We start from the raw sequence: 26,887 nt of genomic DNA on the forward strand, positions 1-26,887 counted from the left end.
AGGCAGAGAGAAAGCGAGCGAGGAAGATGTGTTGACCTGAACGGCTCTTCCCTGGATGAAAGCATTACCCAGAAGCCCTTTCGGGGGATTTTTGGCCCAAGAGACCACTCTGGCTGTTGCCACCGAGGTTTATACAGCCAGCGGTGATGAAACGTAAATCAATCAGTGCTGTATAGTTTTGGGGAAACGAAATGAAGAATGAAGATGGATGGATGGATTCATGTTTACACCTGGGTTGGTTTATCTCGTCCTGTGCTCCATGTGGATGCACAGAGGTTCTTGTGCCAGGAGGCGATTCACTATTGCAGCAATAATACATTGTGTGAGAAGTAAATTAAAGAAACGCAAAACCTTTCCAAGATAGAGATGTGATGTTCTTGTTGGCTCAAAGTCCGACTCGTGAACAAAAGCCGATGCTGGCAGAAAGAAGCCCTCTCTCTTTTCACCGTGGTGTCTGTGCTGATGTTGAGCCCGTGGCTAACGTTCTTGTTTTTCTTTTCCTTCTCTCCTCATGTCTGCTTGCACGTGACTGCGGCCATTTCCACGGAAAAAAAAGGTAAGCGTAGATAAACTCTCCCCGCCTTTTTGTTTCTGCAAACCAAGCTCTTTGCTTCAGTGTGAGACTCGTAGCTTAATCACCACCTGGCCGCTTGACTTTAAGCAAACTGCCCATCAGTCGCTCTTGAAGAGAAGTGGTTGGACTTTACCACTGAAAAGCATCTGTTTCGTCTTCATTCATATCCCACTTGAGATTCCTCTTGTGTTTATTGATAGACTGTGTTTACCAATCGGTTAACGACATCCTGACTAAAGCCTAATTTATGGTTCGCCGTCGACGCAGACCCCCACGCCGTAGCCTGACGCGCACCTCCAAAAAATCCTAACTTCGCGTTGACGCGGACCGCAAGCGCTGTGATTGGTCCGCTCAGAACGTAATTTCCGGCAGTTGCTTTTTCCCAGCCTCGACCGGTTTAGTGGTCGTACAGAGCACCTCCGCAAACGTCTTCTCTGTCGCCTGCGCTTCAACATTTGCAATATAAGCATTTGCTCTTCAATATTGATGAGCTCCAACTTTAATGCAGCCGCTCCAACTCGGTCGCCATTGTTTACTGTGACCGGAATTCGGCTATAACCCCTGAAGCCACACAGCCACACAGCCACACAGGCACACACCCCTGGCGGCATGGCGGTAATTGCAGGCAACGCGTTCCCTCGACGCAGAACTTCGAATGCTCGACATGACGCAGAACCATAAGTTAAGCTTAAAACTGGATTAGCTGCATGTGATTTGAGGGAATTTCCTCGGAGTAACTTCAATTAACAAACTTAAATTAATATCAGTCATGTGGGGGGAAAAAAAACCATAAACATCAATGTACAAATATTTACACATACTGTTGCAGATTATTGAAGCAGATGGGTAGATGTAACAAAACACTGTCAACTGGTAAGATAATAACGATAATATTGTACATGTTAATGCAAAGCAAGATTATTACAGACACAAGAGGCAACATCATTTCATGTGTAAATTTAGCAATCTGAACGTAGTGGAGGATAAACGAGTCCCTGGTTTGATTTGAGACTTTGAAGACATTTTCTATTTTTGTTTTATTCCATTCTGTCAAGTTCTATTCTCAATGACTCAATCCAGTGTTTTTTTCTTTTTTTCTTAAGGCTGCCACTTCTATCTTTGCGCTAAAATTGTTGATAGCTAATACATCAATTAACACCTCCACTGAACACATTCTGTGGGGGGATTTCCTGCATAATATTAGTCTAATATTAAACGTCTAGCTTATTGTTGTTGTTTTTTACTCTAACATGAGTACAGCAGTTCTTTTTTTGTGTATTGTCTGAATTATATGACCCCGTATCAGCTTTAAAGTGAGCTGTTGGTCCAATCCAGAACTGAGTGCAGCTCAGAAACCGCAACAAATGTAGAAACTCTTCAGCTTTACAGAGGGAGGACTTATTGCAGGGTTACAGTATCACATTGCATGGTATAGTGCAAGTGTGGCTAAGAAGTCGGTGACTCTGTGTCAGCCTTTCTGCGGTAAAGATAAGTTGAGCGTTGAGCTTGCACTCTTGTGTCATCCATAAACAGACCCTCTCTTTACTTCCATGACGTCAGACATTTAAGAACCTCTGCCTCAGTTGAAGTGGGTCAAAATATACGGAGGTAGCCATTACCGTATGGGGCAGGTTGCCCGGTACGGCCTCTGCGCGGGGAAACACTAAACCCTTTTAAACTGTCTTTTCTCCGTAGAGGAAATGTAAAGCGAATGAAGGCGCGATGGGAACAGAAGATATCTGAAAGGGCACCAGTAGAGTGTGTGTGTGTATGTATGTGTGTGTGTGTGTGTGTGTATGTATGTGTGTGTGTGTGTGTGTGTGTGTGTATGTGTGTGTGTGTGTGTGTGTGTGTGTGTGTGTGTGTGTGTGGTGGGTAAGGATGGCAACGATTATGGGATAGCAGCATGGTCTCCCAGGCAGACGGGGAGCCCAGACAGGAAACGGCATTGTCCAATCGTGCTTAAAGACGAGACAGCCTCTGACAGAAAGACAAGGGGGGCGGGCCCCCCCCCCCCACACACACACACACACACACACACACACACACACACACACACAGGTAATTGGCTGTAGGCACGGGGGATGACACAGCGTGAGACTGGATTCTTTATTATAACAGGCACACACTCAAACACACATGCACACTCTCTCTCTTCCTCTTAGCTTCCTTCCTTCTTCACCTTTGAGAAAACTGCCTATAACAACAGCTGCTGCCCCACATCCAGTTAGTATTCACACACAGCCAAGCTCACCAATTAGTGGCCTTACAGCGTGTAATTGTGTGTCTGTGATTGTGTGTGTGTGTGTGAAGGTGTCATTTCGTTAAGTCTCAGGGGGTCGCGCCACCTCCTGCCGTGAGGTGTCTCTCCCTCGAGTGTGAGTGACAGTACACTTGGAGGGAGGCCATTGTGGCAGTCAAGCCTCACTGGTTTCCAATGCTGTTTACATTTATGGGGAAAAGAAACCAGTGTGTGTGTGTGTGTGTGTGTGTGGGTCTGTCTCTGTGTGTCTGTTTATTGAGGACTGAACAACTTATGACCCTCCCATTCCATGAATGATGGGAAAGTGATTTTTGTAAGTTTAAAGTTTTTAATAATTTGTTCAAGGAAAGATATTACTCTAAAATATTCCAAAATGTCTAACGTCCATGTCCTGGCGGCATGACGGGTTGATGTCTTGATGTGACTGTTTGCCCAGAGCAAACTCGCTCTCCTTACAACTCAGGAAGTGCAGTTGAGCGTAGGACTTCCGGTACTCAAGAGAGGAAAGCGTCTCTCCGTTATGAGAGCGATAGATGTGCTTCAAAAGTGTTAGACTCCTTTTTTTAAATGCAATGTTTTATTTGCGACATGAACTTGATTAATTGTATTGTCAGGAACACGGTGCGTCACTGCTTTCAGTCGGAAAAACGAGAAACCTCAAAGTCCATTAACCACGGATTGTTGACTGAGGTATCAAGAGTACAACATTAATTGGAATTGTAATACATTTTGCCAGTGTTTTTTTGATTTATTTATTATTAATTAGTGTGTTCTAAAATGCAAGTTTGCATGTGTATTTTGTCAAAAATGTAAGACTCTTTTTCTTTTATAATTATTCAGTGAAATTGGAAGCTGTCTACATCCTTATTTTCTATTACATGTTCATGTCACTGGTCTAGGAGGAATTGTACCTGGTGTGAAATCTCTCATTTCATTTTAAAGAAACATGCTGTTGAAGATCATGTGTTTTGTTTGATCTGAAGTCTTTTGGCTGGAGGTGTTTATTTTAGGTCGTTGTGTTCATGGTGTGCATCAAAGTCCGAACCACTGGTCTTAGGTTCCATCTCTGCCGGTCGGTTCGTTGTGCTGTGTGAACGGGTCTCTGGGCTCGGACTGCTTCTCGTGTGATTTGTCATTAAAAGCGTGAAACGCACCAACTCCTCCCGGACTACTTTTTTTTTTCTTCAATAGCTGTTGTGGAAAGAAGCCGTGGATCTCCACTGAGCCTGGAGCTCCGAGGGGAGGGAGCTTGAGCTGGCTGGTCGTGGTCACCGGTGGTCTAGCCGCAGTCTGTAACTCCATACACTGGCATCCTCATTAGACAGGAGCCCCCGAGCCGAAACGGACCGCTCACATGAGAGCACGCTGTCCATTTGATCCCCAGCTTACTCTGAGGCAAACAAACAGAAACATTGACATGCATCAGACACGATCTGCATCCCCCTCCTTCTCGGTTCCTGTAGTTCATCCAACGTCAGCGCTCGCATTCAACACAGACATTTGTAGAACAGATGTAGAGATGAATACCAGCTGCCGTCCTGAAGTGTATTCCCTACTTGGAGCTTGATGAGTAGAAAGCCATCCACCCACTCCGTCAGGATTAGGTTCCTGGAACAGCATAATGGAAAGATTGTCAAGGAATTAGGATAAATCATAATCAAGATGTTTTTTCATAGCTGGCTATGGTTTTATAAGGTATTCCAGACGGACAGAGACATGCCCATTGTTTCAGTGAGACTTTGGGTTCTTTAAGTCGTTGAAGGTCAAAGCCGGCTGATGGCTTGGGGCCTTTTGCTTGTTTGAGCAGGAAGGTCGTACACTGGTCCTCGTGTGCCCACCGACTTAAACCCCTTTTGTGTTGGCGTTTATCGGTCTGGCTTATCCCTGCGGAAGTCTGCCGCCCTGTCCTATCTCAGATCCTTCGCGCTCGCCCTGTTAGTGTCTAGATGCCTATCAACAGGTGCGGGACCTGGACAAACACTCCACACAGAGACCAAACATTTAATTTCCTATCCGGTGACCCTTAATCTACGGCGCAGAACGAGACGGCGAGCCTCCAGTCATCTGGTTGTAGTAGACGCAGCCGGCGCCACCCGAGCGTGCATGCAGTGTGAACACAAAGCGCCGCTCACTCGGCACGGAGGTGTGAAGGGTGAGCGCTGAGCTGTTGATTGTTCACAGGAACGACATAATCGCCCCGGCCGTGTTCGGCTCCACCTGAGTGGGTGGAAACGGCGCGAGTGGCAGCGAGTTGCCAGGTAACGCGGCCGGTAAGTGGTCGTGTGATATCGTGTGTAATAGCGGTGGCTGTTCGTTGCAGTGCTTTGACAAAGCTTGTGTAACGTTTAAGATTTACAACAAAGGAATTACTTTGATTTTGGTGATTTCTTGGCGGCAGACTATTATGTTGATGCAAATGAGGCGAGATCCGTTTGTTTGAGGGATTAGTCTACGTGGTTATCCTTAAATTAGATTCATCTGGGCTCTGCTCAGTTCTTGCATCAGCTGGTTATCCTTCATCTGTATGAAACAGCCAGCACCTGATCGTCTAGAGAGGTAATGATTTACGACCTGATGGATTGTAGATAATGCAACTAAATCAGATATTCCTTCAACATGTCTGGCTGTAAATATAGGAGACATTTTTTAGTGATTCTCAGCCCCACCCCCCTGTAATGGCTCTGTTTTTTTTCCCCTCACACTTCTTCCCTCTTCAAAGTAGACGCAGCTCTCTCTCTATGCTAATACAAACATTGCTTTCAAAGCTAAATGCTGAGCCTCGCTGGGGGTCCGCCACATCCTGCCCATTCTTCTGTTATTCAAATAAATCGGAGGCGCTGCAAATGTCATACACCCCCGACGGCACACAAAGTCAATCCCGTGAGATCTGAAAAGTGGCACTTATGCGTCAATGTCCTTTAGATATACTACATCAGTGGCAAATGTAAATAATAAAAAAAAGAGAGAATTGGTGGATTTATATTCCAAAGAGAAATATCCCCTGATGACACATAGCATTGCATACTCTCCTCTTAAATGTGATGGTTCTCATTTTTGATCTTAATAAATAATGACTGAATTGAATGGGTATCTTTGCATGTATGCAACACAAGTCTGGCAGTCTCTGTGGTCCTGTTAACACTTCCACATCTACACGATTCAGTCACGAATGAGCATCTAGCTGTAAACACACTGTATTCGGGAGGTTAGTCAAAGAAACACTTTGCTGTTAACATGCCGAGCAACTTGCAGAACGTTCTATACTCCAAAACCCAAAGTTCTGTAAAAGACTTGCTGGGTCTTGTCTGCGCATCACCTTGTAAAATAATGAACTCCAACAGATGTTCTTTCGTTAAACATCACATTCCCAAAGCCAAATGTGAACTGCGATCCATTTCCATGCGATTGACTCAGACTTTAAACCCAAGAGGATCTAAACAGGGTGGTGCAAACCAAAATATGGTAAAGTACAGAGAGGGGTGAATGGGTTTCCCTCGCTCTTCATGGCTGTGCAAACGGACCACCTGCTGCCTTGCAAACACACGACTGTGCCTTCCTTTAATTAAAAGATAATACAACCTAATTATAATCATTTGGGTTGCAGATGCATGAGGAACATCAGGAACCGTGTTGAAACGTCACATTGGCCCTTTAGCTCGCATAATGGGAGGCGTTTGATGTTGGATTTTATTTAGATGACACAAAGCAATTAGTTCCTTGTGTGTCTGCTCTCTTTTCCCTCTCTGGTTCTCTCTGGTTAGAGTTGGACTTGGTGGTGTGTTTTAAATTAGGGTGGCTGAGGTGCTTATTCCTGCATATTTTTAGTTGCTTAGCATTGCTCTTTTGCTAAATTGCTGTCTTGGATATTATGTAGATACTATTCATTTAAAATAAATGGAAGCATAAATCTCCATAAGGCATCTTTTCTCACCTTCCGGCTCTGGTAGCTTTCTAAAAACACACACTCGCGTCCATGTGGTCCACGGGTCACAGGGACTTCTCTTTTACAGCAGCGGCAGGGGACTGCCGTTACAGTAGACGTCTGTCCAGAAAGGTTGCGCCTAATTAAACTGTGGTGACTACACTGAGCTCACTCTGCAGAGCCAGCCAAGCCCTGCTAGGAAACCTACACCACAGAGCCGACTGGTCCTGGAAACAACCTGGTTGCCAGGCTTGTTTGAAGTGTGTGTGTGTGTGTGTGTGTGTGTGTGTGTGTGTGTGTGTGTGTGTGTGTGTGTGTGTGTGTGTGTGTGTTGGAGGGAGAGGTAAATGGGAGGAGGCCAGGAAGGCCACCCATGTCTGGCATCCATTTTTCTGAATGAAATGAGGAAGGTAGATGTATACCTTGCTTTTGTGAACTTGTACTGCAAAGGTTTGGCTTTTTTTGTGTCATTTGTCTTCAGGGTGCACTAGGACCATAAATACTATTTCACAGTTGCTCATATTATATATTTCAGATTGCTTTCACCAGAGAGAGATGCAGTAAGCTTTTAAAAGCACTCTTACAAAGGGCAATGGTAGATGGACTGTTATGGTGTGATGGAGAGAGACAGCGAGACGCAGAGAAACTGAGGTTTAATGGAGTCCTTATTGGACTCTGGAGCCCCACTGAGTGACTGGAAGAATCGGACTCTCTCAGATGAACATGTTCTTCCATCCACCCATCATTAAGTATTCCATCTTCTCGTCTTTATTATCGTTCTTGTTAGATCATCAAATTGATACTGCCCTGATGGAGGAATCTAATTTCAAACCTCATTTTTTCACTTTTTAATCATCTGGCTTAAATATATTAGCAGTTGGATGTTGCAGCAGAAGCTTGGCATTGGATTGACCTAGAATGAAATTGTATTGTTCAAAGGGGAATGGGTTATCTCCCACACGATCTCAAGTGCTCCTCAGTGATGAGTTACGACTGTAGAAGTCTCTCTTTTACAGCCTTTATGTAGCCCAACAAAAGCCTGACTGATTCTGGGTATAACATAAGCATTCATCAAAATGACTGAAACGACCATTTGGACTCTCATCTTCTTATCTTGGCTCACTCCCCTCCGCGCCGGGTAGTTTTCCAGCAGGGGGATCGTAGAGTGCCACCGCATTCCTGGTTGGCACTCGTGTCTGGACATAACAGAGGTGCAGGCATTAGCCAGAGCCGCCTGCAGAGCGAGACCAGCATCGGTAGCCAAGGACTCAGCGCCCATCTGCTGCCAGAGCCAGCGATGGAAACCATCATTTATTACTTCCACTGATGCGAAAAGCAGCTCTTGTCACTCTGGAGACATATTGTCCTGCGATTGCTGCACTCTCGAAGGTTTCCGTCCCAAGTCTGCATGTTGGCTTTGGTTGTTTTTTTGTTGCAGTGGAGCTGTTTTTCCCCGTCTTTCTGTTTAATCCATCGAGCTCGGTCATGATCGTGGATCGTGTTTCAGAAGACACTTGGAGGCGTTCCACTTCTTGCCTCTGCTTTATCTCATATCTGTCATATTACTCTGTTGAGGCGGCGTCGATAGGCCCTCAGACGAAGATTTACCCATGCAGCTCCACTTCTTTAACTCCCACTTTGGCCCCACTTTTTTTTTTTTTGTCTGAAAAATCTATCAGTGTTTAGCCTGACTGCAAACTGCTGAGCTCCACTGTTCCACCGCGACTTAATCTTCCATCTTTGGCTCATGGTGCTGGAAAGAAAATCACAAGAGTGTGACCCCCAGATGTTTGACATTACTGTTCCTCTTTATTTAGTTTGATACTAAATCCTCTGTTCATTTTTGCTCATTCCCTTTTGCAGGGTAGTTATAGCACTTTCTTCTGTAAACAGTTTGCGTTAAGCTTTCATGTTCGCCGTGTGTGGAGCCTTTGTTGTATATATGGGGGGGAGAAATTAAACATACTTGCGAGAAATGGCGGCCTTTGTTCTCCACTGCTGCACTGTTGAGTTTTCCCTCTCAAAGTGGTGTCATTACTGGATTAGCGCCCAGTTTTTCAGGACCAAAGAGAGAGGAACAACCCAAGCTGCCTTACCTGAGCGAAGCCTAATCCGCTTAAATCAAATAATTGCTCTCATTTTCGCTCTGTCTCGTGTGAGCACAGCTGCAGGGGACTGTCTGTGGCTCCAGATTGCTCTGCACGACTGGTAATAATATCCACGGAGCCTTTCAAGGCCGGGCTCGGGTCTGTGGACGGCACAAAGGTTCTTCATCGTCATCGGTTTTGGGCGTTCTGGTAAAATTGTACGCCCTCTTCTCGAAGCCCCCCTCCCTCCTCGTCGGCTCATGTTATGTGCTCAGCGTGGCCGTGCATTACACAGAGCGCATTAGACTGCCTCTGTTTCAACAGTCGGCCTTTTATGAGTGGGTGTTGAAAATTGGGGAGAGCTGGCCACGCTCAGATGTCTCTATTTTAGATGCAGCATGACAGTTATGAAGCCTGGTGTCGAGGGACAGAGCAGCAGGGGGGAGGGTGACGATGAGAGATGTGCCGCATATCTCCTCTGAAAAGGTTTCTTCACGTACTCAAGCTCCATCTGGCGCAAAGCAAGCAGATCACGCTTCGCCAACAGCCATTTATACATCCCACGGTAACGTGGAACAGCGTGACATTGCGATGCTGTGCTCAGTGAAATAACCTCAGCAGCGAGATAAAAGAAGGGAGTCGACCATTTGATGCAAAGCCATCCGCTTCTTCAAAGCGGTGTCATGGATGTTAAACAGAAAAAGACGCGATAATAAGTGTAAACAATCCAGCATGAAGTATTTAGAAAATAGAGCAGTTTAGAAATTAAATCCAAATAATTATTCTTTTTTTAATCATTCTCCTCCTTCTTCTATTGCCTCATGCTAATTAGTCCGTGCTTTGTATTTTTCCCTGCTTAATCAATGAGATATGGCTTTTCTCCTGCCAGTTAATAATGAAGAACTCTACTCGAGTTCCTCAGGGGCCAAACTAGTCCTCGTAGTACGACTGAGGCGGTAATGGCCGAGGATGGGTGGCCCATTAACGCACACGTGAAGGAGCGTTTGGGTGGAGCCAAGCCAACACTTTGATGCTGTTGACCGCATCCCGGTGCGCTTATTAAGAGATTTATGGCTGACGCCTGTTCCTCCCTCCTCCTCACACTGTTATATGAGTGTTTTTATTATTTTTCCTGTCGTGGAGACCATATGGAGCCCTTCTTCATTTCAAAGGCGGAGAGGTGTGCTGCTCGTTAGGAGGGCTTTGATTACGGCGTGGGAGAGGTGACACACTTCTGTCAAAACGTCATGTCAAATTATAATAGTTACAATGACACACACAGCGACAATGCAGTCGGTGTGACGTTTCTGATGAAAGGGCTAATTTTGAGTCTTGTCAGGATGAGGATCGCGGCAGACATTTCGGAGAGGCGCTCTGCATGGCTGTTGCCGCTGCTTGAGCGTTGAGCGTAGGCAAAGCGATGGTCCACCTGAGGTTGCATGCCTGTTGCCATGCCAATGTTGCCTGATAATAAGCTGAGGGGGGGCTGTCTAATGGGAACAGAGCTCGCTCCCCGCTGTCGGCGGCAGGATGGAGAGAAACAGGCTTATAAACCGATAGTGATCTCGCTGAGGTTTAGCATAATGAGCCCGGCCCACTCTTTGCACCCGACGCAAGTGGCTTTGCAGAGCGAGAGCCCTCCACGGTGCAATTACCTGGTCCAGAAAGAGCAGCCGTCGCATTAAGTCGGCGGGCGTGCGGAGCAGTCGCAGCCCGGCCTCCGCGGCTTTGAACACGGGTTTTCAATTAGAAGCCGAGGATTGAACACGGAGACGCACTCTGCAGATGTATGCCACGCAGAGAATGAAATACTACCTGGGGCGGCGGGGAGTCCTTTCTTTTGTATCACTTTGATTCATTTCAACTTGACAGGGCCTCTGTAGCGACACATTGGTGCTGGTTGAACATAAAATACACCAACTCCCTTGCACCTTTTTATTTCCCTACTTTCCTTTTCTCGGTTGTCAATAACGGGATCAGTCTGTGGTGAACCAAGCCGTCGCTCCAGCTGCAATGTTTTGACTGATCAAAGCATCGTACCTGGTCTGACTTCATCGTGTTCAGCGTCTCAGCTGTCGAGGTGAATCAGGCGGTCCGACCGCTTTGTTTGGGCGGAATTGTTTCAGCTTCATGCACTGCCGATTTTCTCTGTGAATCTCGTCGAAGATGTCAAACTATTTCTGACACGCAGCATTGTAAAAAAAAAAATACTGACCGAGAGGTTGCCGTAGCATGACAATGCACGAGCTAAATAAAATTGACTCTGTGTCTGACTTTAGCTTCTATTTTCTGTTATCGTTGCTCTGTTTAGTTTTTTCTTTCTATTTCTTTTTTTTTTTACACTTTTAGTACCACAAAATCAATCTAGATTTTGACCTTGATAAACATTCTCCAACGCTGCATTTTGGCTTCATGTTCTCAGAAACGGTCGTGTTGTAGCTGGAATTTAAATTGTGATAAGTCAATATATCACAGTCTTAATAAATCAAAATACAGTTTATCATGTTTCTCTGCCAACTAGTTTTCACAGGGGCAGCCGTCGAGGCAACTGTGGAAAAACTGAAACACACACAGAGAGAGAGAGATATCTGGTTATTTGCTGACAGGCCTTGAAAGCTCTGTCAGTGGGTTTCGGTGGCTCCCATTTGCCCTTCATTCCCACAGTTTATCTCCCTGACATCTTGATCCACAAACTCAACCGTGGATGAAGCTTTCATGGTTTTTCATCTGAGCTTTTATTCAGGTTTTATAAACATACCGTGACAGATGTTATCGGCCTCTCTCTGTAAATGCCAACATGACACCCATCCAGGCTAGCACCTCCGACACTTGATCAAAATACAATGGATTGTTCTCTAAAATTAAATGTGTTTGGCTGCCATCTTGTTGCCATTGGGTCCCAAAAATGATATAAAGTGGATGGACTCTCCAAACGGACTCTCCAAACGGTTTAGCGTTTGATAATCGTGTCGGTGCCAATCGGACACAAGTTTGGGTCCCGGAATTATAAATTTACCAAACTGTTTAATGCAATGAAGACATTTTCATAAACAAAATGTCCTCTATATATCGGGAACCAGACAAAGAATGTGACCAGGCGCTCAATGCCAACTTTCGCTATCGGACACTCTTTCTTACTTGATGCTAAGAACACGTTTGTGTTGGTACTAAAAGGTATTTAGGTTCAACAGCCAGGAGAGTTTCCAAGTAGGTTGAAAAGGGTGGACATACTATGCATATCACGGTCTTCCCCTGACAGTTCGGACTTTGCTCCTTGCTCCGCTGTGTGACATCCACCCCGATAGAAATGCTAATCCCGTTAGCTCGCTTGGCCTTTCAGTCAAGCCAGCTGCTGTAAATAAAAAGGGCGACCGCCTTGTGTACATTGACTTGTGTACATCCTGCAATGTAGGACAATGTAGAAATGGATGCTTTCAGGGAGAGTAGTTTACCTCGGTGCTCTCTCTCCCAACCCATCCTCTCTTTAGAAGACGTGGTGCCATGTGTTTCCAGTCTGTGCTCATTCTGTTGGCCCCTGTCTGACCCCGTGACTGTCATTAACTGAATAAAATGTTTCATTCTGCTTTCAAATCATGCTAAGCTCTCTCAGATCTCATGCGAACTCTGAAGAGTTGTTAATAATTGATCCGATCTGAGACGCTTTAATCATGTCTGTGCCGTTTCCCCCCCCTTTTTTAAATTTTTTTTTTTACTCTTTTGAAGTTGCACTGTTTGTTTGAGGGTTTGCCGATTGAGCAAGTTTGAGTGCTGCTTTTATCCTTAATTGGGTTATGTAGATTTCATGGCCGTTGGAGAGGAGGGAGCAATGACACTGGAACGATCATAGATGACAGAAGTGTCTTCATCGACGATGGCAGACGTCGCAAATAGTGCTTCATGACCTTTCAATGGATGTCCGCAGCAGTTTAATCCTGGGAATTGTATATCAGACGAGGCGTCGCTGAGATAAACATCTAATGGCAGCCACGCTCCAATCACTGCCTCGCGCTGTCGGCAGCGCTCTGTTCCTGCGACTCCTCGTTCTGCTGACCCGTCACTCCGAGACATTCCAGAGCAGCTGTCTCGCTCCGACACGGCCCACCGAGAAACTGTGAAAATGGCACGCATGGGGGCTTTTTTGAGCTCCCACAGGGGGGGAGACGCGAGTGTTTGCCTGGTGCCAAGTATGTGTGGGTGCTGCCGTTTGCGTCTGCATGTGCGGACGTCTTCCCCCTTTTTTAAATCTCTTCTCATGCCTCAGGCATGCGTATCACCACGCCTGTTGTCACTCTGGCCGGCCCGCCGGAGATGCGCTCTCCCGATTTTACAGGATCTTCATCGTTTTATCGTATCCTACGGTTGAAGGCTTATCTTCAACATATTTAGAAATACGGCACATTGTGCAGGTTGGAACAGACAACCTGCACAATACAGGCCTGTGTGTAGTCTGCGGACATTAACAACAAAATCAATATCCAGATAAGAAACTGTTTAGCATTAATCCAAACAATACACACACACACACACGCACACACATCCCTTTTCTTTGACCCCAATTATGCAGCTCTCATTCCACCCCATGCTGATATGGTAATACAACGTAGTTTTCTTTCTTCTTCTTGAAATAGGATTCCTCTCGCCCTTCTGCCAGCAGACAAAGTTGAGAGAAGGGAGGCAGCGCCTGCCGATGAGCCCATTACGTTTGTTTCTGTCTGTCAGGCTTCCCCCTGACAGCCGAGCCAGGCTTAATGGGGTCGGCAGCGCGTTGAAGAGCAGAATCCCGGTGTGCAGATACCGTTCCCCTCTCAGCAGTTTCCCCCTCTCCGTCTTTAACCTACTTTCCTTCCAACTTTTTTTTTCCCACACACCTTGATCGAAATCCAGGGAAACTCAAACTATTTTTGAAAAACAAAGAACTATTAATATTTCATAGCTATAGCTGCTCATCCGGCTGCATCAGCGTATCCGTTGCAAGCTTTTCCCGGCAAGTGCATATTGATTGGTATCGGAGCCAAGACTCTTTTTGTTGTTTTGTTTTTCTGAATCTGTGAAGCGATGGAGGCTCCCTAGAGAAGAGTGTTTGCACCTAGCACAGTTTTCAACAGCTTTGATTTATTAAAGCTGACACCATATTCCTTTTCTGGTCTTGGGGGTTTTACTTTATTTTTTAAATCAATTAAAAAGTCAGTCAACATAAATCTCTCGTTAATCAAGATCATTATTGATGAAGTCATTTGCCAAAAATGCAGTACACTTGCTTGTTTCAGCATCTCAAATGTGAGGAGCTGCAGTTTTGGGGATTTGGATTTTTATGAGCACTTTTCACTATTTTCTGACATTTTATAGACCCAACTTTCCTAAAAACAACCTAACAAAGAACCAACAATGTAAATATGCTCTAATTTACAACTTAAAGTAGGTCTCTTTTTGAGTTGACATCTAATGAACAGCTGATCAATGCATTTAGTTTAATTCTGCTTTGTTAATGTCCGTGTTTGTTTTTTTTGTTTAGCTTGCAGTCGTCTTCTTTGCTGCCTTTGTGTCTTCTTTGTGTGTTACAGCCACCAACCTTCTCTCAACACAGTAATGTAAACGAGTGGGAGCAATGTGTGCAAACAAACGGGGAAACAACAGATGTTGCTCCATAGCACTGCTAGGGATAATATTTATACATTAATTTAATAAGTGTGTTTACTGTTTCTATGTGCAATGGTTTGTTCAGCGCGTCAGTTTAACATTCACCCCTTTCGTCACCTCAGTCTGAAGAGTTTTGTCATAACAACATTCCCATCCTGTGTTCCCCCTCTCGTTGTTTGTTTCCCCTTTTATCTGTAACTCTCCCTTTCAACCGCTCTCACTTTGAAGGGCCCTCAGTGGGAGTTTGGATAGCATCTGCCCCGCTTATCTATTTGAAACGCCACTCAGTCTGTGCAGAACATTCCCGTTTGCCTCGGCCCTCGTATGACTCAATGAAAAGCACGACCTCAGTGAACTCTATTGATTTGGACAGACAGACACAACTTCAGAAGTATTTTTGTTGCAACTTGCCTACGTCACGCCTGAATGTGTGTGTGTCTGTGCGTGTCTGTTTAGATATGAGTGTTGAGAGGCAGGGCTGCAGTATGTGTGTGTGATGTAGGTCACGGTGCCGTCCCTGTTTGAATAGTACAGTATTTTACAGTACAGTTTACCCTCTATCTCGCCTGTCGTCCTGTGGCATGTGAAAACACCGTATCTGTGTGTGCTGGGACCTTTCCAGGAAGTCGCTTTCTCTCTAAACACACAAACTCGCACCGAATGCCGGCGTTCATCGCAAATGAAACCATCAACCGCGTGCCACAGCTCTGCCGTTTCTCCACCAAAGCCTGTAACATCGCTGTAGACGGAGTGTGATGGAAGTTGGCACGCCGCCTCTCAGCCCACAGCCGTAAGCTTGGCATGGAGGCAGTGAGCCGTCTGTGAACATTACTTGATGGATTGTTTGAGGTGGATGTTGGGGGATTACTCTGCTGGTGTTTCCAACCCATCTGCTGCCTTTTTCTTCTTTTTTCTTTTACACTGATATAACAAATTGTCCATAAATAACTTCAAACTTAAAAAAAACATCAGTCATCATTTTTGTCGATTTCTTTTTCCAAGCATAAAAACATAATAAGAATAAAAGAAGCTGCGATTTATATATCAAACACCTCTGTGGAAATGAGGTGCGATGGATCGGTCTCCAGTCTCGGCGGCTCAAATTGAGGTGAAGAGGTGAAGTTTCAGCCGCAGTGAGGCATTTTGACAGATACGATAAGGTAGAAAGCCGGTCATGGGGCAGCAGCTGCTTCTCCCGGAGCTCACCAACATTGAATTAACGGCTGAAGGGAAAGCCACTGGGCCCTGACCTCTAATACAGTGTCTCCATTCAATTCCCCAAAGGAGCCAACCTGGAGAAATACAAAAATAAAAGAAGTATGATAGACTAGTAACAATAACACTGGAGTAACGTGTCATTGTCTCACCATCCCTTGCTGGCTTAACAAGTTGGGGAAAACAGTCTGACCCAAACTTATTTTTAATATAAAATGGGCTCACATGGACATCTAGATCCTAAAGTATTAAGTGCATCCATACGAAAGGTCCACAAGGACACAAGCAAGAAAAAGGTGTCCTATTGGACAGCAGAGATGGCTGACTGTAAAACCCTTTGCTCTCAGGGTTCACTCCAGCCTCCTTACCAATGCAGTGACTTGTCATACAGACCATGTCTGTGTTTGGGCCTTCAAGGGTCTTCAAGTCTGTGCTTGTGTCCTGATGTGTGGGAACATTTAATGGTTGTTGTGTTTGCCTTCGGTGCATCTCACTGCCGTGTCCTTCCTTGGGGGTATTTATTCCATGCAGCGGCTCAGGTGCTCAGGCCTTCAGCACTGAATTTTGACTCAACACAAGAAGAGTGATGTTTTTGTTTTATCTGCGTGGGAGGTGTTTAGTTAACAGATATCTCTATGTTTATACTTCATGTTTTTAAGTGCAAAAACACTCAAGACATGCCTCTTTTTATTGTTGGCACAGTATGTGAATCCACAATGCAAATGGATAGGTAACGTTGATTTATATTTCGGTATCTTACTCGAGCGGACATTACCCGCAGAGGTCCACACCTTTTAGTTTTTGGTTCTCTAGTCTCCATTTATATCATTTCTTTTCCGCCCTGTCTGTAAAAATGTACAGCAAGGGGGCATTTAAAGCGAGATTATTTGTCCATGTCCCAACCTGCCTGTCCAGAGCCACTCTAGCTGCGTCATTGTGTTCGACTAGCCCTTCTGCCTCTTTTCCTTCCTGCCAGTCAGCTTGAGACACCTGCAGCTGAGACAAAGGTGAGTCTGATTAAGAGCTGACCGGCAGGACGGGAGCAGTGGGATGAGGAGGGTCAAAGATGGAGGAATTACCTTGGCTCATCTTCAACAGGCTCCTTGATTTAACATTATTGAAAGATCCCGTTTTTTACTTGGCTCCAGTTCCCTTCCACACACACACACACCGTTACGCAGGTGTAGGTATGCTTAATTGACTCTAGCAGTGGACCGTCCCTTAAGATAACAAACTTTGACCTCTGGTATGATAACATTGTGTTGCACAGGGGCACACGAGGGCCTTGACAAACTATTGAGATGGTTATTGATGAGTAGTTCATTGTGGTGGTTGTTCGAACAAGAAGGCCCGGGTGGAGCAGCTGCTGAGTTTAAATTGCAAGATGCCGGTTAGACTCCTTCCCTTTTTTCCAGGATTTGTTCTCCGATGAGCAACAATCGTGAGTGCGGCTCGTCATGAAAAGATTCTTTCTTTTTTGTGTGACCTTGCAAAGAAAACGTTTGTCTTTCTTGTCAAGTCTATTTAGAATGAATGCAAGAAGATTAATTGGTTAGCTCGTAATTCTTTCCACATACTTCAGCAGTGTTGTCACAGACATGTCCTTTCAAGTTCCAGTTGTTCCGTGATTGGCATGTAGAAATAGGAATGAGCTCGTAACTGTGTAGCATACCCGGCGCGGTCCTCATCCAGCCGTAGTCCAAGTCGCACTCTTGTCCTTTTTCTGCACAGAGATGTGGGGAAATGGAGCAGAAAACCCTGACCCTCTCGCAAGAAGCATCTCAAGGGGGAAATAAAAGATTTAAGCGTGCGCGAGGATGTGTGAGTGCAACACTTCACGTCATGTTGGAGAGAGGCTGATCTGATGGCACATGACTCTGAGGCTCGTGTGTGTGTCTCTCACACACACACACACACACAATAGACACTATTGGATCACCCACTCGCGTCACAGCCTCACTAACGGGGGGAAAAGGTATTTTTTCAGCGTTGAGTCTGATCATTTTACGACAAATTAAATCACAGCTCGCCAGTATTGTCTAAACATCACATTCCTCCACCAGGCTAAGTGGTTGCTATGGCATCCACTTAATGAACGGAAAAAGGCAGTAAAATGTTAACAGCGCCCCCATTCTTACCCTCTGTCATTTACTCTCCCTCTTTTTTCCCCCTCTCCCCTTCCAGTTCTGTCCATCCAGGCCGCTGCCATGCAGTTCACGAAGGAGCCCAAGTCCCAGGATGCATTGCACGGCCGCAGCGCCATGCTGCGCTGCGAGGTCAGCGACCCGGCCGACATCAGCTACGGCTGGCTCCACGACGGGCAGAGTCTGCAAGACAGCGAGAGGCGCTTCCGGGAGGGCAGCAACCTCAAGTTCACCGCTGTGGATCGGCGGCTGGACGCGGGCAACTTTGTGTGCGTCGCGGAGAACGAGGCCACGGGAATGTTGCTCCACTCAACCAACGCCTCCTTCAATATCAAGTGTGAGTGTTTCATTTTGTTTTTTAAAGAAAGGGAAAAAACCCTCATGGGTGAAAATTGCCAGCTGACAGGGTTTCATAATGGCAACAAGGGCCAGCATCCAGTTTCTGGATTAAAAAAAAAAAGCTAAACAAAAGTCACAGTATAAGATGACAGGTAGTATGAGCTGGAGGAATGTTTCCACCTTGTTGCCTTGTTCTTTGTGGCTTCCTCTCCCTCTCTCCAAAGGAAACTGGATACCTACGCCACGGAGCATGTGTTTCTTGTTGCTTGTTTCTTTTTCTTTTTTTCTCTCCCGTTGGGTAACACTCTTTTCCCCATATATACTATCAAAAGGCTTTTGTCTGGAAAATGACTGAGGAGTGTAATTTGCCACTTTTCTAGCTCTATAATTATTTAGGTTTACATTAACGCTGCCCTCCTCACTACGGCTTTTTATTTTGTGTCAGGCGTTTCGCTCCTCACTTACTTTTTCGTCCCATTAAGAGGAGGCACACTAGTATAAACATGTTGTTGTTCAGCGCCCCGAACCAAACCTCACCGAACCTCTTTAAGTTTCAGAAGTAGCCATGGGAATTCTGCACAGCGCTGTGCCTTGTTCGCGTATTGTGGAAAGCCCTCAGGTACCAGTTGTTACTCAAAAGTCTTTGTGTCTTACAAACACAGAGAGAGAGTTTGCACTGATGGTAGTAGAAAACAAAAACCAAAGCAGAGAGAAAAATGGCCCCATCTGGAAAATGTTGTCCCCTCTCGCTACATTCTGCCGGAGGTTTCTCTTTGCGGTGATGTTGCTCGTTCGAAGGCTGATTACAAGAACAGATGAGTCCAGACCTCCTGGTAGCAAACTGAGAGGCCGACCAAAAGGGACAGGCTGAGGTTTAACCCCCGACTCGGTGATGTGCCGCCACTGGTGGATTGTTTGTGGGCCCGCGCGGAAACGATCCGGGTTTTAGCCACATGGAGCAAAGAGAAAGCGCATCAGTTTTCCCCTCGACCTTGTCTGATCTGAAGGCAACTGCTTTCATGTGTTGCAATTGCACATGATGTAGTGTGTCAATAAAGTTCAACTGACACACTCCCACAGATTAAAAAGGGAAGAAAACAAGTCAGACGCGTAGCACCAGTTCTTAAGAGATGCCTTCGTGACCCAGAATACACTTTATTCTCTGCCAGGTTACAAATATTCCCACGCATTTGGAAAAGACAGGCATGTTTTTATTGGAAGGCAGGTAGTTTATTCATTTAAAATATATATATTTTATTCTCGATGAACAGATTTAATTATGGAAATATGTATGGGCCCATGTGGTAATACATGAAAGACTGGTAGTAGATTTTATGATAATTTCAGATGTGACATTTAAAGAGAAATAAATGCAAATAAGGTGCAACTTGATCTCTGTCCTTGTGGCGAGATCTGGGCCGAGTTCAAGACACACACACATAAAGCATCTGACTTGTCTATTGACATTTAGAAGAGGTTGCATGTTAAATCTCCATTGCGACTATCAATATTTTGATATTAACAAAGTTTAATAATAAGCTCCTCAATAAGTTTACCAGTATTTTTGCAGGTGTTAATGAGCGTGCGTGTTTGAATGCATGGGTTCGCCATCTGCCTCCGATGGTGTTTATAGGGCATCGCATCAAGTCGCCTTTTGAGGAGGACTTTTGAACCGAGCTATGCCTGCAGAGGCTTTTAGCGAGTTCACCGCAGACCTGCAGTACATTAAGCAGATACAAGCCGCGGGCGCACAGCAGAGAGGTAGATATTAATGGATGTAGTGCAGTACATTCTGCTTGAAAGTGTCCGATCGATAGCTTTGTGTCGGTTTGATAAGAGTACATCGACGGGAGTGGACTCCCCTGGCATGACTTCGGATAAGAAACCACCTCCAGTACAGCTCCTGTCCGCCGCTAAAGGAGCAGTAACAAGATAATTTACAGCACGGCGCATACTTTCCTAAATCAAACACACAAGGTGAGGTATCATGCGGCAATCAATCATCCTTAATAACTTCTGTGTGCTGTGCGCCTCAACACATTTGTCTCTCTCTCTCTCTGTCAGAACACGCAGGTCGGCCGGCCGTCTCCGGATCACTTTAGGTGGACCAGGCCGTGTTGTGACGGATGTTCTCATATTTCCCCAACATGCATTTAACGGGCGATAAAGCCGCGCACAGCTTCCAAGCGAAGACCCCCTCTGGCGTTAACCCTGCATGTGCGCCCAGTCATGCGTGTGCTAGTTTGCGTGCGTAGTAGTAAATGTGGGTTGTGGGGGTGGTTCCATATGTACAGTACATAGACTGTACTGGAGTGCAAAGACTGTATGGAGTGGATCGCTTCCCCTCCCCCTCCTGCCCTCTGCAGAGAGAGAGAGAGAGTTAATTTATCTTGCTCTCAATGGTGGGTGGGCAAATCCTGCCAGTTGAGAGTTATTCAGAGTAATTATCCCCCCTCTGTTTTCACTAATAGAGGTTTTAGCCCCCCACCCCATTCACCCTTATATGTCATGCCCCGGTCACTGGGTCTCCACGGCGAGACCGCGTCCTGCAGAGGCGTCAGGCTCAGCCCTCGCTATTGTCAGCGTGTTTGTTGGTCCTGGAGGCGACGCTTCGCTTGACTCTTGGTAACGAGATGCGGACAGACAGTCTTTTTGAAAATCAGGCACTGTAGGAAGAAGGAAAACATAATGTAGAAACGCAGGCACATATCTCCCACCCCCCTCTCAAATCACAGATCCACTTGCGCACACATGAGCGAACACACACACACACACGCGTGCGCCATCTCGGTTTAATCGAGTGTGTCCTTAACCCACATTCGTTTCAGCGGATGCATTTTAGAGCATCCTTATTGATCTTAAGTGCAGCTTCACTCTGTCAAATCCTGTCATAATTCCTGCAACTTTTTTTTTCTTCTTTTCTCGATAAAATGCAGCTCCTCGTGTTTTAATGACCCGGGCTCCATCCGTCAGCTTCTCCCCTGCAGTGTCACGTTGCCCCAGTCCCTCTCCCCCACATTCTCCTTCCTCTTTCAGCAGCATCTCTCTGAGTTGCCAGTTTGCTGCCTGGCCTGTTGACCCCTGTCAGCCACAGCTGATAAAATCTGACACCTCGTCTCTAAAGCAGCGAGCTGACTCCCGTCACGCTTTCCCCAGGACTGCACCAGGGCACACAGTTAACAATAGTAAGCCACTCTGCCACATGTTTTGGTTATTTCCACAACCATATGGTGCTGTCAGTTAAATCTCTATCCCCCAACACTCCCCTGGATAACACGATACACCTTGCCTCTGTCGCAGAAAACCCTTCTCCATGGCAACGAATCCGCTCATTGAGTGGAACAAGACAAACACGCAGTTGCCTTTTGGCACAGTGAGGAATGAATGAATGAATGGCCCAAGCATCTGCCTTGACAATATCCTCACAATTCATCTGTTATCGTCCCCGTGTTGATGGGGCTTCCTGTTCTGCCTCCAACATAATAATTAAACGCCCCTAATTATGGCGTTAGCTGCCAGGCCTGCTCCAACACTTAGTCATGCATTCTGGGAGGGATTACGGAGAAGTATTTCCCTCTAACAGGTTATGAAAGAGCGCCTTCTGTTTGTCGGGTGGACAGCTGGAGAAACCTGAACCGTGAATGGAGCTCTGAGCGGAGTAAAGGGGGTTATAATGTGTCACGGCGAGAAAATCCAGGCCAAAGTCGAAATTAAATAATACCATTAATTGGAGAACAGAAACTTTAGACAGTCACACGGCTGTGCGTTGTAGTGCAGCGCTCATTGTTCCAATGATTGTCAGGTCAAGCAGTGATTATTTTCTTCACCATGGTTTCCCTTAGTGCTCACTTGGTCCTCAGGCTACCTACCCAGCTATCCTGGCTCAGAGTTCACACTCATAGAGCTGGAATGTATGTGGAATTTCTTACAAATGTAAAAAAAAAAATGTATCAGAGGGGTTTTCCCAAGAAAGACATACCTGACACCGACAGGTTGAAATCTGTAGGTTGAAGCACCATTTTTTTTATTTCAATTGCCAATAGACGGCAAAAAACGCATATAGACTCATGAAAGAAGCACAGCATGTGACTTTAAAATTCAGCCGTGTCTTGTTTTGACACCACCTGATAATGGCGGCATGCACCTGTTACGCCAGGCAGGTTGAAACTAATTCTTTATGTAATTTGCTAATATCGGTCATTCTGCAGATGATACTTGTTGTTCTGTCAAACCCTCCTCATCGGTGACTCACGGTTTCCCCGTCTGTTTTTTTGGCGGGCCCGCTATGCTTCCAGCGCACTAATAATACGTCTGCCTGAGTGTCTGGCCCCAGGTCCCCATAGCCGGGATGGCCTTCATCACCTCCTCCTCCTCCACAGCTACTGGAGCTGTTGACGAGAACAGAGACGCCCAACCAATCAGGATCCTCTGCAGAATTCTCAAAAGTCAATTGGGTGCATTTGTACGCATGCATTCATGCTTGGGGGCCACAGCACCATAACACAAGCGCACACATTTAATCCAATGCAGCGTGATGTGCACACACTCGCTGTTTGTTGGGCCATTTGTGTTAGGAGGGAGTTAATGAGCTACTGTAGAGATGGTTACCCATGATCCCCCAGGGTGCAGGGCAATACCAGGATCCTTTGTAATTCATTGTGACAGGTCTTCCTCGAGCGCCCCCTCCGACCTCACAGCGGTGATTCTCCCCCCGCCTGCCTTCTCAGGTGGAGGCTCATGCCATGCATATTTCATGGATGATCGAAAAACAACGGCCGAGATGCAGCGGCAGTATTTAACCACGAGCGATAGGAATGAAGCTCAGCATGATGGAGCGATTTACGACCTACATCCACTCCAAAAACCCTCACGGACTCGTGCATAAACCAGGGCAGCCCAAAAGACGCTCTGTCAGCGACCTCGCCGGGTGTGCAGTTACTGTGTGTCACGCAGCCACGGCTTATTTATCATCATGTAAATAACCATTAGCCCTGGTTCCCATTCAGTGTGAACATTAAGTGTTTGTATAGTCAACACACTCGGCAGGGGAAGGGGAGTTCCAGCAGGGCCGACGCTGGAGTGCAGACGAATATAAGGCGCCTCCACGACTCATGAATAACTTAAATATTTCCCCACTCCTCCAGTAGACTTTAGTGTGCATGTCGTGCTGCAGTGGGGGATTCTGAATCGATTCACGACTTCCCAAGAAATCGATTTATTAAATCTTTTTACAAAAGACCCGGATAATAAATAAATAAAGCACTTAGCCCTAAACCTACTAATTTGAATGATGTAACAGTACAATTTATAGGTCAAATAAATGAGATTGGGACATACCAAAACCTTTTTGTGTTTTATTTGTGTAAGTTTAGCATGAATACATTTACAATGTAGCCTTTGTGTGTTTACAGTATTGCAATCAGTTGATATAACATTTCCAAAAACAAAGACTTTCCTGACATAATTTAGCACGCCGCCTTGAAACGGGCACCGCCGACTGGAGTAGACCTTGAAGTTGCCAACCCTGTATACCGTATCCAGAACTGATTCTCAAAGAATTTCAAAGAAATTTAATCTTGAAATACTGTAAGACTCACACCCCTACTCGGCAGCAGGTGGAGGTTTCATCAACAAAAAAGAAAGCGTCTCCGTCAAATCAAAAAGGGCATTTTTTCATGGCTGGCCCTGAACCTCTGACCACGCCACAGAGGCTTAGTGCACAGCAGCCACCACGGCCCTTTCTTTTTATTGGAGGGATGAAATGCCTCAGTTCATCATGAGATATATCTACTAGTCTCCCTCGGAGACTGAAAAAATGATTGTGTTGCCATCCTCTAAGGAGAATGTAGGAATGATTTGCTGCTGTGATGATTTCTTGACATGCTTGAAGCTGATATATATTTCCCAGTGTACTGGGTCAAACCCTTAATGGTAAAACCACACTGTTGTCATTTCTCACTGCGACATGATGCGTTTAAAGGACGGCTGTGGATCATTTTCCCTGACATGTGTTTCTTTCATTTATTCTCTTGTTCATCTGTCACTCAAGACGCCATCGATCGGTTTTCATGTTACTAGCGAGAGCGATGCTGCTCATCACTTTGTTCTGGCATATGCTCTTCCCATGGTAGTAATAGTAGTAATAATAATACGGTCAACCCACCTGATCAGGCTTGAAGACATTTTGAAAGTATGCACTGCTCCTGCATTTAAAGAATCAGAACTGCATGGTTCACTGTTGCCCTGTTGTTCATTCCCCTTTCGCCTGATTTTCATGGGCTGCTCTGTCAGCAGTGTGGTCCTTTTTTAACAGAGTAAGCCAATGAACTGTCCATTAAATGTCCATAAAAAAGCGCAGTAAAGGCCCAGCTCGCTGTTTCTGAGCGCAGGACAGCGCTGTGCCGATGTAAGCTGACCCAGCGCTGTGGTAGCTCCCTGCTTTGCGTCCGCGTATGAGTCAGTCAGACTCTGCCCTCGTCCCCGCTGCACCCATTAGCGTCTCAGTGCGTCCCAGCGAGGACAGATGACAGGACGACCACTTAACTCAATTTTCCCTCCTGTCCTTCTCCTCTCTTATTACTCCTTCTCCTCCTGGCTCACATATTCCTTGTTTTTCTTCCCCCACAGGGTTAGAAAGTGGTGGTGTGACTTTGAAGGAGCCCGCCTCAGAAGGGGAGATCGAGAGCTCGGCGCCGGTCACGTTGCGCTGTCATATTGATGGACACCCACGGTGAGTCTCCTCCCGCTGTCACCTCAAGTTCAGAGCTCAAAGGGTTAAAGATCACGTTGAGGACTGTACTGAAGAACACTCCTCTTCTGTCCATGTTGGCCTCTCATGCCCCAATGTTCTTTGTCTCTATTCATCTTCTTTCCCCCTCTACTCACCTTTTCTATCACACGCCTCGTCCCCACCTTTCTCCTCTCCTAAACCTCTCTCGTGCCTATTTGCCTCTCCCTCAGGCCGACGTGCCAGTGGTTCAAGGACGGGGTGAAGCTGACAGAGAAGAGCCACCAGATCAACAACAAGGAGAGGACGCTCACCTTTACGAGTGCCAGTCCGGACGACAACGGCCTGTACTACTGCTGTGCCAAGAATGCAGCCGGGCACGTCTGCAGCAACAGCAACTTCACCCTCAACATTATAGGTGTGTGTGTGTATGTTTTATTTTAATGTTTTAAATGACGTGAAATGAAGTGTGTTGTTCTACTGCGTCATAGTTTTTTTTTTTGTTTTTAACACTTTTCTGCCACTCTTAGAAGTGCTTGTAGAGTAATTGTTAATTTCATCGTTGATTAATTCAGCTGTTATTTTCTGGATCACTTCTCCAGCGGGACACATTTTGCCTGTAAAAATGTCAACTAGTGTCAAAAATGCTCGTCAGAATTTCCAGTAGCCCAAGGTGACTTTTTGTGACATTATATACGTTAAAACCTTTTAATTGACGTTTTAAGAACAAGACAAGTCATTCCACATCGCCACACCTGCCAGGAAGTGTGGCGGTGGTGAGGAGGATGTGTATATATACTAATGGACATTAGTGTTGAGAGAACAGGAAGAGAAAGTGATGGGAGTCCCTGATGTGATTACCAGAGAGTGTTAGCACCTTCCTCCTCCGCCGCCCACGCAGACAGAAAGAACATCATAAACATCTACAAGGTGAACAATAACATCAGCTCCCTCGGCGGCGGCGGCGGCGCTCTGTAGGTCCGACTGTGTTACTGTAGCGTTCACACACAGCTCGCTATACTGTGTTGTAAAGGGCTATTATTCGTTTGTCCGCAGGCTCTCATGACGTACGCGCTCCTATTATTATTATTATCCCTATTATCCCCTCAGTTCACCACTGAGTAAGTAGATTACATATAGCAAGCACATCTGTGCGTGAAACCTGATGCCCCGTTCCACTCGAATTAGTCACCTGCAACACACACACACACACACACACACACACACATATAGAGGCACGCTAGCTTAGCACCTGTGTCGAGGAAGAATGGATAATTGTTGAGTTTCCAGTTACCATGTTGCCGCCCTCCACTCCTCTATAGGGCTTCACAAGAAGGTAAGGCTGACAGGTTTTCAATGCACGGTCACAGCTCTTTAGGATGAGGTCTTCCCTGCGACTTCCTGGGTGGGCCGGGTGTGAACGCCTTTTCTGTTTCTTCACACCAACCAGGGGCCATATACTAATACCGTTATTGGCACCATAGCTCCATTAGCTGTTCAGATTTGAAAGACTCACACGTGTAAACCCGGGATTAACGGTTCTTTTCGTGTTCCTGTTTCTTTATTGAGCTTCAGCTTTGTATTTGGAGTTTAACAATGTGCTGAAGTCTGTGAGGTATTTTTTATTTTTTTACTTATGTAGCAAATCTCTATTTTTGGCAGGTCAGAGCAGCCTTGTCCAGTGTTAGAGGGCAGCTGGGAGGGTCGAATAGGTCATAACAATGTGAATAGAAGGAACATACTGGGAAATCCAGCGACAACCATTGTAAGAAATACAATAGGACCAGCCTAAATATATTTGTCCAATTAAATTGATCATTCAGGTACAGATTTGTCTTTTTTCCATAATAGTCGACCCCACTTGAGTCCCTCTAACCCCAATTTCTTGCAGAGAGAGATGATTCTATTCTCCAGGTGGTTATAAAAAGAAAAAAGGAGGAGATGATGGTCCAGATAGCCTTCAGGGTCTGTTCACTGAC

At 45.8% G+C, this 26,887-nt stretch overlaps 1 protein-coding gene across 1 annotated transcript in view; it reads left to right on the plus strand.

Moving 5' to 3' along the window:
* The window catches only part of ptk7b (protein tyrosine kinase 7b), a gene marked incomplete at its 5' end in the record, with an annotated part of 64,083 nt that overhangs the window by 23,936 nt on the left and 13,260 nt on the right, over positions 1-26,887 (plus strand). The window contains 3 exons of the mRNA XM_079229798.1: positions 17,883-18,179; positions 24,809-24,911; positions 25,142-25,326. Coding sequence (XP_079085924.1) covers positions 17,883-18,179; positions 24,809-24,911; positions 25,142-25,326 — 585 coding nt within the window. The remainder of the gene's footprint in view (positions 1-17,882; positions 18,180-24,808; positions 24,912-25,141; positions 25,327-26,887) is intronic.

The sequence above is a fragment of the Taurulus bubalis genome (assembly GCF_910589615.1).
Source record: "Taurulus bubalis genome assembly, chromosome: 14".
In the NCBI taxonomy this organism is placed as follows: domain Eukaryota; kingdom Metazoa; phylum Chordata; class Actinopteri; order Perciformes; family Cottidae; genus Taurulus; species Taurulus bubalis.